General features: G+C 51.8%; 1 protein-coding gene across 1 annotated transcript in view; it reads left to right on the top strand.

The window, feature by feature from the left end:
* Positions 1-16,319, top strand: part of TMEM63C (transmembrane protein 63C) — a 70,013-nt gene extending 53,694 nt beyond the window's left edge. The window contains exons 14-24 of the mRNA XM_068559932.1: positions 948-1,070; positions 1,529-1,682; positions 2,904-3,010; positions 4,047-4,133; positions 4,712-4,777; positions 7,282-7,444; positions 7,681-7,786; positions 8,150-8,317; positions 10,550-10,659; positions 12,045-12,113; positions 15,012-16,319. Of these exons, the coding sequence (XP_068416033.1) occupies positions 948-1,070; positions 1,529-1,682; positions 2,904-3,010; positions 4,047-4,133; positions 4,712-4,777; positions 7,282-7,444; positions 7,681-7,786; positions 8,150-8,317; positions 10,550-10,659; positions 12,045-12,113; positions 15,012-15,212 (1,354 nt within the window). The 3' untranslated portion in view covers positions 15,213-16,319. The remainder of the gene's footprint in view (positions 1-947; positions 1,071-1,528; positions 1,683-2,903; positions 3,011-4,046; positions 4,134-4,711; positions 4,778-7,281; positions 7,445-7,680; positions 7,787-8,149; positions 8,318-10,549; positions 10,660-12,044; positions 12,114-15,011) is intronic.
* Positions 16,320-17,236: the final 917 nt, after the last annotated feature.

The following is a 17,236-nucleotide window of genomic DNA, read 5'->3' as shown; positions in this document are numbered from 1 at the left end:
CCAGCCTCTGGCAGCCCCACCTTGATAGGGAGTGGATGAGGGCCACTCTGGAATGTTCTGGAAGGAATCTTAGGACTGGGTCAAATAGATGGGAGCCTCAGAATCAGTCTTTTGAGGATTATGGGGCCCTCCTCTCCCCGAGGGAGACTGAACACTCACAACATTTGTCCTCACCCACCCCAACCCTACCAAGGAACAGTGGCACAGGCTAGAGTTTAGTCGCAAAAAATTGTGTACAAAATTGTGCAAGTCACTTACACCCTCAAATTTCTTATCTATTAAATTTGATTACTTCTATCTTCCCTGTCCTCCTCCCAGAGGGTTAGGAAGGGAATGTGTTCTAGTTAGTGTATGTGTTATATAAAACGGTACATCTGCATGAGACAATGACTTTCTGAGAACACTCTGCGTAGAGAGGATCTAAGGTTTAATTACAGCAGATGTGTGAATTAGAAAACCAAAGATGAGGCTCCAGTGCCAGCACCCGCCCCTCTTTGGTTGTGTCTTCAGTAATCCGTGCAATTAAGACGATGTTAATCACCAATTAGCACAGCGTCATGCACTGTGTAGAACTCAAGAGTCGGTAGCTACGGATACTAAGGTGGGGCTGAAATGAGTACCTCTCCTGTCAACCTCACAGAAAGAGCGGGTCTTTGTGCTGTCACTACTGTTAAGGGGAAGAGAACTGAGAACCGTGTGGCCCCCTTTTTTCCTGGGCAGTCCCTCCCTCTAATGCCCCTTTCCTTCAGTGACTAGGCCTTGGGGACTGCCCACTTACAAGGTCGAGAGAGACATATCCAAGTCTCCAAGAATTCCCAGGAAGTGGATGAGCCTCTACCTGTGGGATGGCCACAGCGGCCCCGGGCCCCTGGCATGAGCCCCCCCCCCCACAACCCCAGACCATCGTCCTCACCCCCGGACCTCTGTCTGTTCCCACATCTCCGCAGCATCCTGGAGGATTACAAGTTCATCCAGTGCGGTGTGTCGGCCCAACAGTCCTCGGTGACCACCATCGTCAAATCCGACCACTGGAGGGTTGTCCTTGCCCCACACCCCAAAGACATTATTTGGTAAGCCCTCTCTGTCCCTCCCCTCTCCTTTGAGCTCCTCTGGGACTGAAGAAGGCCGTAGGACGGCGAAGGGAATCAGGGCCTGTCCTCCTGCTTCACTGCCCGCGCACGGCCCCCGCTGGGCTGTTTCTCTCGTGGGCGTCACAGCCTCCGCCCACCCCCAAACCCACCCCACCACAAGCGTGGAAGGCACCCAACCTCTGGGGAAAGAGTTTTTTCCTGCGGAAAGAATTCGGATCGTTTTTTTGGCTCACCTATGGGATATATTCAGAGGCTTTACAAGTGGTATGACTGAGGGGAAGGCCCAGGGCTGTCTCCTGCAGGTGTGGGCGGGCGCACGGGGTTGAATTAGACCAGGGCAGCCCGGTCCACAGCTGGCATGCAGGAAACAGCACGGGCTGTGTCTGAGGGCTGAGACCCGGGGTCCTAAGTGCGTCTCCCTCCTCCGTCCTGCCCAGGAAACACCTGTCTGTCCGCCGCTTCCATTGGTGGGCCCGCTTCATCGCAATCAACACCTTCCTCTTCCTCCTCTTCTTCTTCCTCACCACGCCTGCCATCATCATCAACACCATCGACATGTACAACGTCACCCGCCCCATCGAGAAGCTGAAGGTGCCTCCTCTGCTCAGGCCAGGCGCGGGGGCCCCAGGGAGATGAAGGAGGAACTCAGGCGAGGAGGGGGTGGGAGGCCCACTGGGACGTCACTCCGATGCCCACACACTTGTGGCAGTGGCAGCGGTGTAAATGGTGGCACAGCGCTTCCCGTGCTCTAAAGGGCATGAATGTGGGTCGTTGCCCATCTTAGGGACCGGGGCTGAAGAGTGGGGGAGCCCCAGGCAAGTTCTGGGGTGAGTTTGGGGGGATGGGCTTGGAGGGCTCCTTTACATTGGGCCAAGCTAGCGGTACAAAAGGGGCAGCAGAAGGTGTGGCGAGCGTGACAGCTCTGTTCTCCCCACGTTCTCTAGAGCTGGGCTCCCTGCTCTGAAGACAGGGTTGAGGGCGGGGCAGGCAGAGGTTAGTTCCGAGGCAGCCCTTCTAGAGGAGAAGGCCCTCCAGCTGTGTCTCCACTTCCCGCACTTCCAGACACACCCACACCTGGCTGGGCGTGCTCGACGGCTCACAGGAGTCGTCCCTGGAGGGAAGGGCTGATCCATATGGACAGAGGTGTTCCGAGGAACTGGACTGGCTCGTTTCCAAGTTCTATAGCCTCAAGGCTGTTGTAGTGATCCTAGAAGGCCCCTCCTTTCCTGTTATCCCCGTGCCTGTTCCCGCAAAACACACACACCCACGCGCGCACGCACGCACGTGCATGCAGTCAAGCCAAGCACTCCTGCTGCTGCTGCTTAACTTTGCCCTCCTTTGTCAACTTCACAATAGGCCCCAGGCAAAGGGACCACAGCTCTCCCTGGGAATTCTTGCCCCATACCCTCCCCCTCTTCGTCACTTCTCACACAACATCACAACAAAAGCAGCCTCTCCTCCCTGAGGTCTGAGGCATGAGTGACAGCAGCTGGCTGTGGCCTTAGGGCCAAGTCACTAGGGGCCGCCTAGGGCACCCCTCCGGTGACCTCAGCGTCGAAGGCCTGCACTCCTTGGGGATGTCACTTGACCTTGGGGTGTCAGCCTCCGGCCGCCCCAGCCAGGCAGACCCCTGACCAGGAAGGCGGGTCAGAAAGGCCAGGCGCACTGTGCAGCCTCGGGGACACCAGGCCTGCTCTGGGACTGAGCTGGAGGAGAGGCCAGGGATGTGGGAGAAGGCGAGGGAAGCCTGCAAGGATAAATGGGGCTTCTTGCATTGACGTCTCTCTGCCCTCCTCCGCTCCACCCCTACAGAGCCCCATCGTGACCCAGTTCTTCCCCTCCCTGTTGCTCTGGGCCTTTACGGTGATAATGCCCCTGATCGTCTACCTCTCTGCCTTCCTTGAAGCCCACTGGACCAGGTGAGCTGGGGGCCTCCCCTCCTAGCCCTGCTCTTGGAACCTGCTTCTTCCTCTGCCCCCCCAAACCCCACCAGCTTAGTACTCTGGCTTCCTGTCTGGCCTAAGGAATGGAATAGATATGGGGTGGCTTTGATGCCTGAAACCATCCCAAAACACTAAGGGATATTTTTTTCTTTGGAAAGAGGGGACCAGTTTGCCTCTGGGCCTCTGGCCTCAGGGATGCTGAGATAGGGCCACCATACCAGGCACGTGGGGTCAAAACCCAGCCCTCCTCGGGCTGCTCCCTCAGCCTCCAGCCACGCGCCGAGGGTCTGGAGCTGTGGGCAGAGATAGGCAGTGCCAGGAATTCCAGGCAGAGGGCAGAGGATGAGAGTGAGAGAGCAGGACTTGTTTGGAAAATGTCAGAAGAGCTGCTATGGCCATAGCAGAGGAGCCCCTGCACTCAGTCTGACTGTAGACCCATGTAGCCTACACAGTGCCCACATCTTAAACAATTAAGAACTATTTCCTATTTATTAGCACTAATAGTTCTATGGTAGGAACTAATTAGTTAGAAAGGATTTACCGTATGCTGGGGCAGGTGGACCTGCTTTGGCCTGAAGGCTGCGTGGGTCTCAAAAGATATTTCCAGCACCAAAAGTTTCTATCAGTCATCCTATCAGGCAGTAAGCCAGGAGGTTTATCTTAACAGAAATCCTTACTGGTCTTTCCTCTGGCCAAGAACAGGGCTCATGTTGCTTACTGAAACTCTGCAAGAATTCTGAGTATCATTAGTAATGTCCCTTGAACAGAGACGGCAAGTATATGGTATGTGTGTGCCTTCCCTTCCTTTTCTTATGCCCAAGGCAGACATCACTAGTTGATCATGCTGTTCTTTCCTGCTGCTCCCAGCCACAGCACAGCTCACAGTGCTCCGTGGAGATGACACTGGTATGCACTGTGAAACCATTTTCTAGGCCAGGTAGCTGTCTCTCTCTCTCTTCATTCTGTAGTAAGGCGTTTGGTTCTTATCACGTCTCTCTTTGTTTCCTTCTAGATCAACTCAGAATCTGATCATAGTGCACAAGTGCTACATCTTTCTGGTGTTTATGGTGGTCATTCTGCCCTCTATGGGACTGACCAGGTACCTCACCTCCAATTATCTCTCCTCTGTCAGCCAGGCTCACCCTAGAGTTGGAACTTCCTCTTTCAGATACTGTAGGCCCACCTCTGGTTGCTGCAAATCCATTCCTCAAATGACAGTCCGGTGCCTGTCATGAGCCTAGCATGAGTCAGGTATCATGCGAACTCTAGGCTGTCAGCCATGAACTCTGCCCTCAAAGAGCTTATCCTCCAGCTGGGGAAACAAGCCTTACCTATCAGCTAACTGACAGCCCAAGGTGGGAAGAATGTGCAGTAGAAATTCAGAAGAGGGAGAGAACATTGTGGGAGCAATGGCTGGCGAAGGTTTGCTGGAGGGGAGACCTTGAGCTGAAAGGCCAAAGGGTTAGGGCCCAGCATTAAGAAGAGAGGCAGTGTGGATTGGCCAGCTAGAATATTAAGATGCAAGAGTCTTTGGGGATTGGGCAAGGGAGGTTGAAAGGAAGGAAGCCAGCCCAAGAGGAACTGAACCCCAGGCCTTAGGTCATAGATTCATTAACTGAAGGGTCTGCTTTATTCTTGTTCTTTTTCTTGTGCTTTATTCTTTATTCTTTATTCTAGTTTGGACGTCTTTTTACGCTGGCTCTTTGACATCTACTATCTGGAACAGGCATCCATCAGGTTCCAGTGAGTACTAGAGTGCATGTTTCAGGTGTACTCCCAATGTGCAATGGGGCTTCACACCAGGTGGATATGTGTATCCTTTATTTGCTCATACAGGTAGAGATGAATGCATGTTAACACTCTCATTAGGCAGCCTCTTAACATTTCCTGTGCCATGGACCCCTTTGGGGGTAAAGCCCAGGGACTCCTTCTCTGAATGAAGTTTTTGAAATAATTGTAGATTCAAAGCAAATTGCCCCCAAAAATGTCGTATGTACCCTTTATCCAGTTTCCCCCAATGGTAACATCTTGCATAACTATAGTACAATATCACAACCAGGAAATTGATGTTGAAACAATCCACAGAGCTTGTTCAGATTTTGGCAGTTTTACATGTACTCTGAGTAGATTTCCTTAAATGTACAAAATACCTGGGTTATAACAAAAACCAGTTATGCTGAAACATAGTTACCAAAATATTTTAAAATTCAAATTTGTAATGCAATCTCTATTAACACATTTAATAATAGGCCGATGCATTCTAAAGGTAGGCAAGCAAAAGTTACATTTTATTGTTTTAAAGGCATCGGTGTGAAAGCTGATGTTACTTAGCTAGAAGAAGAATATTAAATTGGGCAGGGGAGTGGATTTTTGACAGGGCAACATGCAGGTCGTGTTAGATATCCAGCCAATTTCTTTTTTGTTTTGTTTTGTTTTTAGGGTTCCAAATGTTGAAACTCCCAATTTTCAAAGGTATATTATTGCAAATGACATGCAAGCTTTCATAGCCTGCTTTATAAGGCAAGGACCAGAATTTTCCAAGCTTTCTACAATTAAACTATAACTGTAATAAGTTGATTTTTTTCCAAGATGAGTGAGTTCATGTTTGGCTAGGTCATTATCTTCAATACAGTTTGTATATGAGAAAGAAAAGAATTGTGAGTTAATGACTCAACTCTGATGCCCTCAAGAAAGAATAGCTTTTGAAGGAGTTCTGAAATATGTCCAGGGGCTTACAGATTTCTCTTTTCAAGGAAGGTGACAGAATTGTGTAGATGGAGACACTGGAAAGCAACAGAGATGCCTGGGTCACCAACGTGAGAACAGGCAGTGTGACCATCCATTCAGGTGGCTGAATGACTACTAGTTGAAGTCGGCCAGCTAGCTATGTCAAACACGTGTGTGCAGACAGAAAAATCTCAATCAATCATGTGAATTTAGCATGTCTAATTTAGCGGCCTGACTAATAACTAGCATCATTTTGAAATGATGATGAGCACAAATGGTATCGTAAGAGCTCAGCAATAAGTACAACACAATATGAAAATACCTCATTTCAACTGGTGACAGACTCATGGCTATGACTGACATCGCTGTGATTTGTTGCCCACGCTCTTAATGGAAGGAGGTGCTAAATCGGAGAAAGTAAAGACGTAATCTTTTCCCTATTCAAGGTCACAGACCCCCAAAATTCTACTTGTGGACTCTCCAGGGTCTGTGGATCCAAGTCAAACAGTCCTTCTTTATTATTTTTTTTTTGAATTTTATTTTAATTTACTTCTTATACAGCAGGTTCTTATTAGTTATCTATTTTATACATATTAGTGTATATATGTCAATCCCAATCTCCCAATTCATCCCACCACCACCACCCGCCCCCCGACTTCCCCCCTTGGTGCCTGTACATTTGTTCCCTACATCTGTGTCTCTATTTCTGCCTTGCAAACCGGTTCATCTGTACCATTTTTCTAGATTCCAAATATATGTGTTAATATACGATATTTTTTTTTCTCTTTCTGACTTACTTCACTCTGTATGACAGTCTCTAGGTCCATCCACGTCTCTACAAATGACCCAATTTCGTTCCTTTTCATGGCTGAGTAATATTCCTTTGTATACATGTACCACATCTTCTTTATCCATTCGCCAAACAGCCCTTCTTTAGAGCAAGCCGGTGCATGTATCTCCTAACCCATCCACAAATGCCATAGACCACCCCCAGCCCTGCTCAGAAGGGCCCTTGTTAACTTAAATTGGTCTGAGAACACATGTATACAGTCAGCCCTCCATATCCATGGGTTCCACATGTTCGGATTTGACCTACTGCAGATCAAAAATATTCAGGAAAAGAATTCCAGGAAGTTCCCAAAAGCAAAACTTGAATTTGCTGTGTGCAGGCAGCTACTTGCACAACATGTACGTTGTATTTACAGCTGTTTACATTGTGTTAGGCATTATAGATGATCTAGAGATGATTTAGAGTACACAGGAGGATGTGCCTAGGTTATATGCAAATATTATGCCAGTTCATATAAGGGACTTGAGCATCCCTGGATTTGGTATCCGCAGGGGCTCCTAGAACCAATCCCTCATGGATACCGAGGGATGACTGTATTTGAAAGCTGTTCTCCCCATCTCTACCTCCACCCCATCCCCACTTCCTCAATTCGTTTCCTCTCTCTCCTCCTTCCTCCCAATATCTCTGCCCTTTCCCTCTTCCCCGGCTTCTGTGGCTGTCTTCCACCCAGGTGTGTGTTCCTGCCAGACAATGGCGCCTTCTTTGTCAACTACGTGATCACGTCAGCTTTGATTGGCACAGGCATGGAGCTGTTGCGCCTGGGGTCACTCTTTCTGTACACCACCCGCCTCTTCTTCTCCAGGTCGGAGCCAGAGAGAGTCCACATCAGAATGGTGAGGGCCAGGCCCTTCCCTGAGCACAGCCCTCAGAGTTTCCCTTGGGCGGGTGTCAGGAAGGGGGCCTGTTAGAAGCACGGAGGGACCGGAGGTGGGAGGCATGGTGAGGTGGGGCAAGGTGCTTCTCGGACACCGGGGTTGGAAGGGAGGTTGCCATCCCGAACAAGGAGCACAGAAGCAGCCAAGCCAAGCGGACCAGGCCACCTCAGGAGGACCCCTGCCTTCTGCCCCAGAACCAGGCCATGGACTTCCAGTATGGGCGCGAGTATGCGTGGATGTTGAACGTCTTCAGCGTGGTGATGGCGTACAGCATCACCTGCCCCATCGTTGTTCCTTTTGGTGAGTCATCCCTGAAGCTCACTGGGACTGCACACCCTCGGACTGGGAGCCCCACAGCATCCAGCTCCCTCCTGGATCAGGAGGAGACCTGGGACAGCCTGTCGGAAGGGTGGGGAGGGGCCGGGTCAGAGCCAAGCCAGTCAGGCGGCCAAGGTTGGGTGGCTGTTTACATAGGATGTTTGTTGGCAGAATAGGTTCTAGGGGCTCCAGGGAAGCTGCTGGTCCCAGAGGTCAGCACCACGGAGCTCCCACAGCCTGTTCTTGGCCCTTGCCACTCTGACAGACCTGAATCTAGCATCTCAGGCCTGGCGGGGGGGAGCCTTGGGACGGCCGCTGAGTGTGCCTCCGTCTCCCGGCCCCCAGGGCTACTCTACCTGTGCATGAAGCACGTCACGGACCGCTATAACATGTACTACTCCTACGCACCCACCAAACTCAACGAGCAGATCCACATGGCTGCCGTCCACCAGGCCGTCTTCGCACCGCTCCTGGGTCTGTTCTGGATGCTCTTCTTCTCCATCCTGCGATTAGGTAGGTACCAAGCGCGCCCCACCATCCCGCCTCTGCCTGTTCCCCATTGCTCCGTCACCCCTCAACAACAACTCTGTAGGAGCAGAAAAAGCCTGGGAAGAGCAAGGTGTTACTTGTGGAACAGGGCAAAGCCCAGTGCCTTCTCTAGGCCTAGGGGGCTTGTGTTAAGAGTCCCGGCAGACCTTGGAAGCTAAGCGGAGGACCAACGTGGTCCAAATCATATACATTTTGGTTTACAACTTTCAGGGCAAAACCAAAGCAAAACAAACAAACAAAAAATAAAAAAAAATCCTATTCCTTCATTCTAACTCAAGGCTGGCAGGAAATAAAATATTAGCTATCAGGCTCCATTCGCAAGACATTCCCTCCGGGATCCTAGAAGATGCCCGGTCTTATGTGTTGTCAAAAACCTGGAGGAGGATTCAGAGCCTGCCCCAGCAGCCAGCTTGGCTACACAAAGCTGCTGTCCCCGCCCAGGTGTGCTCAGAGACACCCTCACAGAGAGAGTCCCCACAGGCCACAGACTGGAACCCCCGGCTCTCTGCCCTTAGAGTCACCCATGCCCCAGGCAGCAGTCTCTGCCAGCCCCTTCCCAGTCTCAGAAAAGGCTCATGCTGACCTCCCCATCCTCCTTCTCCCCCCCACCACACTTGCCTTCCCTCAAGACACTTGACCGTAACCTTCTCAGTGGTGTGGAGAAGGGAAAGTCCATGTTTTTTCACTGCCTGTCACAGTGGCGTCAGTCAACATTCGGCTCAGTTATTTATGTGCGTTGCCCATTTGTTGTCGCCCCCAAAGCCTTTCCTGCCCCAGCAGACTTCATTGTTTTAATAATGCTTTTTTTCTAAGTATAAAGAGCTACATGTTTATTATCAAAAATAGAGAAAATTGAAAGATCAAAATTTGAATGACCTACCAGCTCACCTACAGCCTCATGTCTATTGCTCCCACACCTCACTCTGTGCATACGTTTTGCGGGGACAGGGCAAAGTGGAGGGAGTTTATTGGTTTACTCTTACTTTACAAAATTGTGATATCCATTTTATACTATTCGGACTTGTATCCTGAGTTGCTTCACTGAACATTATGTTCTGAGCAATTTCTTGCATTATCGAAATACTGTTGAGTACATGCCTTTTAACGTCTGCGTTAAATTCTGTCACTTTTAGTCAGTTCTCCATTGTTGGGATATTGAAGTTGTTTATCATTTTTTGCTTTTATACAAACACAATAAACATCATTATGCAATAACTTCTGACTGTAAAGACTGATTTTCAATATTTATGTAGTTAGAAAACTGCTGCCATAAAAAAGTTACCAAACATCCCCAAACAAAAATTCTGAATTGCTTTTCCATGCCATTAGCACATGTAACTGAGCACACTCACTTCAAAAGGGCTTACAAGGGCCAGACAGAGAAAGACAGATATCATATGATATCGCTTATATGTGGAATCTAAAAAAAAAAAAAGATAACAAATGAACTTATCTACAAAACAGAAACAGACTCACAGACTTAGAGAAGGAACTTATGGTTACCAGGGCGGAAGGGGGGTAGGGATAGATTGGGAGTTTGGGATTGACATGTACACACTGCTATATTTAAAACAGATAACCAACAAGGACCTACTGTATAGCACAGGGAACTCTGCTCAATATCCTGTAATAACCTAAATGGGAAAAGAACTTGAAACAAGAATAGATATATGTATATGTATAACTGAGTCACTTTGCTGTACACCTGAAACTAACACAACATTGTTAATCAACTATACTCCAATATAAAATTTAAAAAAAAATTTTTAAAAACAGGCTTACAAGAAAAGGTGTGGGTCTGAGACTGACTGTATTTTGGGGCAGTGGCATAGATGAGTGACTCAGAGATACTTCCCAGGGACCGTGAGGTGGAAGGTAACTGACATCGAGGAGGACGTTTAATGGGCACCTAAATGGATATTTAAGTCAATTAATTTTTTTTCATGGAATCCACCGGATGCCAAGTCGTAAACTGGCCAAATAGCACAGAGGGTTGATGTCCCTGTGTCGGGCTCATTGATCAAGTTGTTAAGGGGAGAACTGGGCAGGGACATCTCTGCCCCAGGCTCCAAACTCCTACAGGGGTGCTGAGCTGGGCCCCAGGCATCTGTCAGCCCGGGCGGCATCTCAGCCGGCACCCCTGCCCACAGCTCTGGTCCTCAAGCACCACGCCCATGCCTTTCCTTCTCCTTGCAGGGCCGCTACACGCCATCACCTTCTTTTCCCTCTCCACCCTTATTGTTTCCATGATACTGGCCTGCGTTGGCACTTTTCTGGGGAAGCTTCGGAAAGCATCTGACTATGAGGTGAGTCGCCAGCCTGGCTTTCCTCCACACGTTCTCCCGGTCCCAGGGCACACAGCTCTCGGACGCCCACCTGAAGCACCACAATGACGAAAGGCTCTTGCCTTTCTCTCTGATGACGGGATGTGCAGACTCAGTGCCGGGTGTACGTGCTGCATGTGTCCTTGCACTGGCCCCAGAATCACGCCTCCCGGGGCGGGGAGATCCAGAAGACAGCTGTCCTCTTCTCCCCTCTGACACCTCCTCCGAACCACAGGCTGCTGGCCCATCCCTCCTGCGATGTGAGCCTATTCAGCCACTGAGCTGTGAGGACCATTCCAAGGCACGGAGGGTTGAGAGAGAGGATGGAGTGAAGGAGTAAAAGAGGGGGTGGTAAAGTATGATTACCTGGGGAAGGGGGACAGTCATCTCACTTTTAAGAATCTCAGGATATTGAACTTGCCTGGAAGGGAGGCCTGGCTCTCTGGGCCCCATGACTCTTTCGGCTCTTTGCCAGTGGGGCCCAGCCAGTTATTAGAGAAGGGATCTAATCCATGCCAACAGAACTGTGTGCTCTAGATCAGCACTTCCTAAAGGGGGGTGACCGTAGAGGTGTACTGGAATGATTTCCAGTGGACTAAAACATTTTATATTTTTCATGGTTACACATTTATTTTTCTAGTTAACCTCGCTTAAGGCAACTGACACAGGATTTCTGTTTATAATAGTGAATTGTTTCCTTTTCAAATGAATTTAAATAAGAAAGGAAGTTGATTTAAAGCACTAGCATCCTGCTGAGTCAGAGGAGGGAGCCTCTGAGAAGAGAATCTTCTTGCTTCCAGTGGTCCCGTATCTGTGGCCCTGGGCACAGGTGCCTGCTGCCCTTTCTACCTGGACCCTCCTCCATCCCCCGGCCCGAGTCCACGCTAGTGAAGGACCAGAGCGAACAACGCTTCTGGCTCTGTCTTCCCAATGCAACGAAGTCCTGGGATCTGGTTGCTTAAGGGTCCATTCTAGAGACAGAAGGTGACAGGGGACCTAACCCCTCATCTCATTACAGAGATAGAGGGGAAATTCTGGCAGGAGAAGAGGTATTATGGAAGTCAAGACTTCTCCTAGAGTCAAAGCAGTCTCATCTTTGAACCCCAGCCTCCACTCTGCTTACTCTCTCCCACCATGGTCCTTGCGAATGGAATATTTCAGAAGGGTCTCCCCAGCTTCCCAGTCCACTCTCTGTCCCGCTGGGCTTCAGCCCTGCCAGCTGGGCTGCGGGTCTGGAAAAATAGAAGATGAGTTGAGTTTAAGGGGAGCAGTAGGCCCCTTAAGCCTGAGTTTAAGGTCCAGGCTTCTCTGGACGTGGGGAGGGCGGGGGCACCCCGTGACCCTCCTTGTCTCTCCCGCCGCTGCAGCCCGAGGAGGAGATGGAGACCGTGTTTGACCTGGAGCCCAGCAGCACCTCCTCCACGCCAACTTCCCTTGTGAGTCAGTGCCTTCGCCCTGGGGCATGTCAGGGGGCGGGTGCTCGCAGGGGTGGGCTACTCCAGCAGCACTGCGGGGACACCAGCAGTTAGTGGCCACGCTGGGTACTGGGGAGGAGCCGGGTGTCCCTGGACCCCCTCCTCTGACGCAGTAGGACTTGGCCCAGGTCAAATTGCTGCCGTGGCCCTGGCTGAAGAGCCTTCAGAAAGATAGAAGATCCAGGATTTACTCCAGGACATTCTCTAGAAGGAGCTCAGAGAGGACAAGAACGGTCAGGGCGAACCCAGCCACAGCGAGCTCAGTCGTGTAGACGCAGGGCCATGCTGGGGCTCGGCTTCAGGACCGAAGGCTGCCTCCAAGGGCGCAGGGGCCAGGCAGAGCGGCGCAGACAGAGCCGCAGCGAGCTATTGGAGGTCTGCACTGCATGGTAAGGCAGGGGCTGCGCCGGATGAGTGAGCCCGTCAGCTTGTGAAGAGACGAGGCCGGACTCAGAGTGCAGGGGTCCAGCAGGCTGGGCGTTGGCTCCCACACCACAGCTCAGCCTGGAGGGGCGTGAGCGCTCGCCCGCAGCCCGGCCACAAGTGTGGCTGCAGGGCCACTGATGCATGCACCGAGCAGGGTACCAGGTCAGCCTGTGCCCCGATGCCAGGGTGCCTTGGGGAGAACTGAAGAAGGGTACCAGCCAGCCTGGGCACTCAGGGAAGGCTTCCCGGAGGAGGGAACATCTAACCCGACCCCAGCAATGGGAGAGTAGGGGTTACCAGGTGGAAGAGTGTGTGTGGGGGAAGAGCATTCAAGGAAGAGGATCAGCCTGTGCAAAGACCCCAAAGAGAGAATCTGGAGAACCGGGGAACCTAAGACAGTTTGGGGCCTGGTGCAAATGCAGAGTGGGTGGCAGGGACCGGTGGGAGGGGAGGCCCTTTAGTCACGGCAGCGTTGGGTGAAAGCTCACAGACGCAACAGTGGGCGGATGTGCCCACGCCAGGTGCATAGAACTACAGGTCTGCCTCACTCTGAAACGAACCCTACAGATAAGGCCCGATGAGCTCTGGGAGGTGGCAGGCAAGAGGGAGCTCCAGTACCAGAGAGACAACAAAGGTTTCGAAGCAGGAAAGTCTCTCTTCACATAGCATCTCCCCTGGGGCCCTCCCAAGATGACCCCTCTGGAATATTGTCATTAATCAGTTATTGAAACCTTACAAACTAGACGCTTCACCATTCTCGCTCTTGATCTTTATGATAAACCTGCACAGTAGGGGTTTTTATCCTCATTTTACAGATGGGGAAACTGAGGCCCAAAAAGGTGAATTAGTTTAGACCCTAGAGTACTACTATGCAAGGAAGTGGCAGAACAAGGTTTGAACCAGGTCTGTCAGACTCTAGAGTTTGAGCTTTAAAAAAAAAATTACTGGAATTGATTTTTTTTAAATCTTTCATTATTATAACCGAGGGGTCTGAGCGTTGTAGATAATTATGGGGAAAAAACAGAGAAGCAAAAATAAGAAAATAAAAAGTCCATGTTTCTACCACCTAGAGATGACCACTGATACCTTAATGTATATTTTTTCAGATATATAGATTTTTTTTTAATGACATAATACTGTACACTATTTTATAACCTGCATTTTAAAAGACAATCTCTGTCTTTCTACATATATACATTTTTACCTCTTCAAATACCCAGTCCATATTCAACTTGCCCTACATGTTCCAGAAATGTCTTTTACAGCTTGTCCAGACCAAGATCCAATCCAGTCTCTGTGCTAGATTAATCTGGCACCTGTGCATGTCCCTTTTATTTTAGCACCGTCTCTGTTTTATGACTTGTTGGAGAGACCAAACCAGTAGTCCTGCAGAATGTCCCAACTTCTGGCTTTTTCTGGCTGTTTCTTCATGGTATCTTACAGGAGGTTACACTATCTCCTGTATTTCCTGAAAACTAGAAGTTAGATCCAAAGGCTTGATAGATTCAAGTTCAACACTAGGGGCTAGATAGAACACATTACAGGCAGTGCTGTGAGTCACACCAGGCAATATATAATATCCCATTTATTGCCATTAATGATGCTGAAGTGACTCCCTGATTCAGGGATGACTGCTGGCTTCTTCCATTGTTCAGTTACCATTTTTCCCCTAGGACCCAAAAGTCATCTATGCGGTTTATTTTGGCCTTATGAAAATACCTAAATTCTTCTGTAGAAAGAGTGTTCTCTCATCAACTAGGGCTGTTTAGTTTCACTGAAATAAATTCCCACAGGAAAGGTTTAATTCTATCCAATAATTACCTATTTTCAAAATAAGGAGTTGGTTTAAAAGTCCCTTCAAAGGATGACAAACAGCTCTGACCCTAGTACTTCTTGTGCTTTTCTATTCTGCTGCCATCCCAGGCATTCCTGGGCCCATGCCTGGATTTCACAGGTCACATGACCAAGACCTCAGCTAGCAGCCTCAGTTTCAAATCCTGATTCACAGGCCAACCAATGACACAGCCCGAGGGAGTTGGATGCGCCTCTGAAGCTGTGTTAGAAAATGCGCTAGCTCAGGAATGGGGCGGGGGGGGGGGGGGTCGCTCCAGACCCCAGTGTAAAGGAGACTCACGTCATCTCCCCCTGGGTTCAGCCTGACCTGGAACCAAGAATGAATGGCACGTGTGCTGAAGGAAGCGTGGACTAGGAGTAGGAGACTCGCACTAAGTAGCCCGGGGAGCACGTAGATGCTCGATAAATGATCGAGAGCAACTGGGCAGATAGCCAGGGACTTGGGCTGCGGGGGAAGAAGGAAGGAGCCATGGCTTAGAAGGGCAGAGGCTCTGCGGGTCAAGTGTGAGGGGGAAGCGTGTGCCCAGGGCCCTGCCCCAGATGTGACCTCACCCCATCTCCCCTCTCTGTCCCGAGCAGCTGTATGTGGCCACCGTGCTGCAAGAGCCGGAGATGAACCTGACCCCAGCCTCCTCCCCCGCCCGGCACACCTACGGCACCATGAACGGACAGCCGGAAGAGGGAGAAGAGGAGAGTGGTGTGAGGGGCTTTGCAAGGGAGCTGGACTCGGCCCAGTTCCAGGAAGGGCTGGAACTGGAGGGCCAGAGCCAGTACCACTGACCAGGACCCAAGGCCTCCACCTGGCGACGCCAGCCGGGAGTGGCGGCCAGGGGAGAGCCCAGCAGGGGGAGGCAGGAGGGTGGCCTGGACCGCCCCACTACCTCCTGCAGACTTTGGGAAGGCCCCAGCAGAGCCCTGGCTATCTGTCGGCCACGTGGAGGCCCCGACCTGCTGACCAGCTAGAACGGGAGACGACAGGCAGCGTAGAGGGACCCCAGGATGGGATGGAGGATACCGGCGAGCACCATGTCTTGGGAGCAGGGGCTGGAGCCCTGAGCACAGAGACTGAAGGCTGGGGGACTTTCCTGGCGTCACGGTGGAGAAGGTTTGCGTCAGGGAAGAGGCAGGAGGAAGCCCACTGAAGACTCTCTGGGGTCTTCGCCACCCTTCCACCAGCTGCCCTGCCCAAGGAGCTTCTGCTGCTGTCCTACCCTCACCCTCACTCCCAGCCCACCCCGCTCCTGCAGTCTGAGGAAGCAAAGGTATGTATACTGGGCCTCGCCAGCAAGACACAGACAGCCACCTCCTCCGGGTTTCCCTGCCTGGGGATCTGTAAAGAGAAAGTCTCTGCACCCACCCGCAGGAAGGGGCAGCTGAGACCATAGACTTAAAGGAGGCGACTGAGCCCCTTCCTATTCCTCTGCCCCTCATCAGATGTCCCCGGGAGCAGCAGGGTAGAGAGCCTTCTCCTTTCTATTCCTGCAAGAGTAGCTGGGGTGTGGTCACTCAGGGCTCATTAAATGGGACCTGTGTGCATTTTGATGAAGGCTGCTGGTTACTGTAAGGTGGGCAGAGGCAGAATTCATGGAAGGTCTTCTCCCAAAACGCTGAGTGATGAGAAACCAGATATACCTCCCCAAGCCCCCGGGCCTAATGAGAGTACCCCCAAGGTCGAGGATGTGGCCACTGAGAGCTGCTCCGGCCGCATGCCCATCTGAGTGCCTGGGCCCCCAGGGTGACCAAGGTGGGGGGTAGCTGAGGGTGAGAAGCCCATGCTGCAAACTGAAGGCACTGGCCTCTCCCCGGCCTCCGAGCAGGACCCTTCCTCTCCTCTCGGGGCCGCCCTGCACTCTGCACCGAAGAGCAGTCCAGTGGCCTCCAGCGTGGTCCTGGCTCACACACTGCGGATGCCCTGCGGGGGATTGAGGGGCACGGGCGGGGGCTGCGTCCTCCGTGAACAGGCATAGTAAGGCTGCCCTCCTGGGGCGGCCCCCACCCGAGGCCTGGAGGAGCCGAATCCTGAGTGGGAACAATGCTGGTGACACCACTGCTGCAGGCCGGGGGGGTGCAGGCCTCTGGGGACAGGCCCCCATCAGGACCACCAGGCAGCCAGCGGGGGGAGACACGAAGAAGGGCTGGCTAGGGCCTGGGTGGACCAGAATGAGCCAAGTCAAATGGGGTCTGCGTGCTCTAGAGCTCTCCTGAGCTCCCTCCTCCAAAGGTCTGGGCCCCTGCAGCCAACCTACTGAGGGTGGGCGTCCAGGTTCACCTCACCTGGGTGTTTCCCACCAGCTGCCGGGCACACAGATGCGCCTGAGCTCAGATCACCTGAGCCTCACTTCTGCTCCACCCGTGCCCACATCCCAGCTCCAGAAGCTCCAAGCTTGACCCCAGAGGAGAAATAGCACTTGAGGGGCAAATATTGCTCTCCCGCGAGAGCTCAGCCCAGACCTTGGCATGAGGGATCTTTCCAAAGAGCCTGGCTCATCTGGGAGGAGGCCGTGTCTCCTCGTCCAGGTAGGAATAAGGAGGGAATTATACCCAGCTGGTCCCTTGTAAACCCAGGCCCCGCGGGGCTATCTCCCCCAAGCATTTCACCAGCCAACAGGGGGAAGTGGTCCTTTCCAGAACAGTCCAGCACAGAGCCCTGCCCACCATGGGGAAGTGGCAGCTCCAGGCCCTGCCCCACCCCCAGGTGTGTGGCGAGGGCCATCCTGCCAGAAGCTGGCCTGAGGGCTCTCCTTCACTTGGCACTACTTGCTGGCATCCGCCCCGGCCTCCGCAGCCCCTGCGTCCGACTGTTC

The sequence above is a fragment of the Eschrichtius robustus genome, chromosome 1, assembly GCF_028021215.1.
Source record: "Eschrichtius robustus isolate mEscRob2 chromosome 1, mEscRob2.pri, whole genome shotgun sequence".
NCBI lineage: Eukaryota > Metazoa > Chordata > Mammalia > Artiodactyla > Eschrichtiidae > Eschrichtius > Eschrichtius robustus.
Note: the sequence above shows the minus strand (reverse complement) of the source record. Positions and strands in the feature narration are given on the sequence as shown.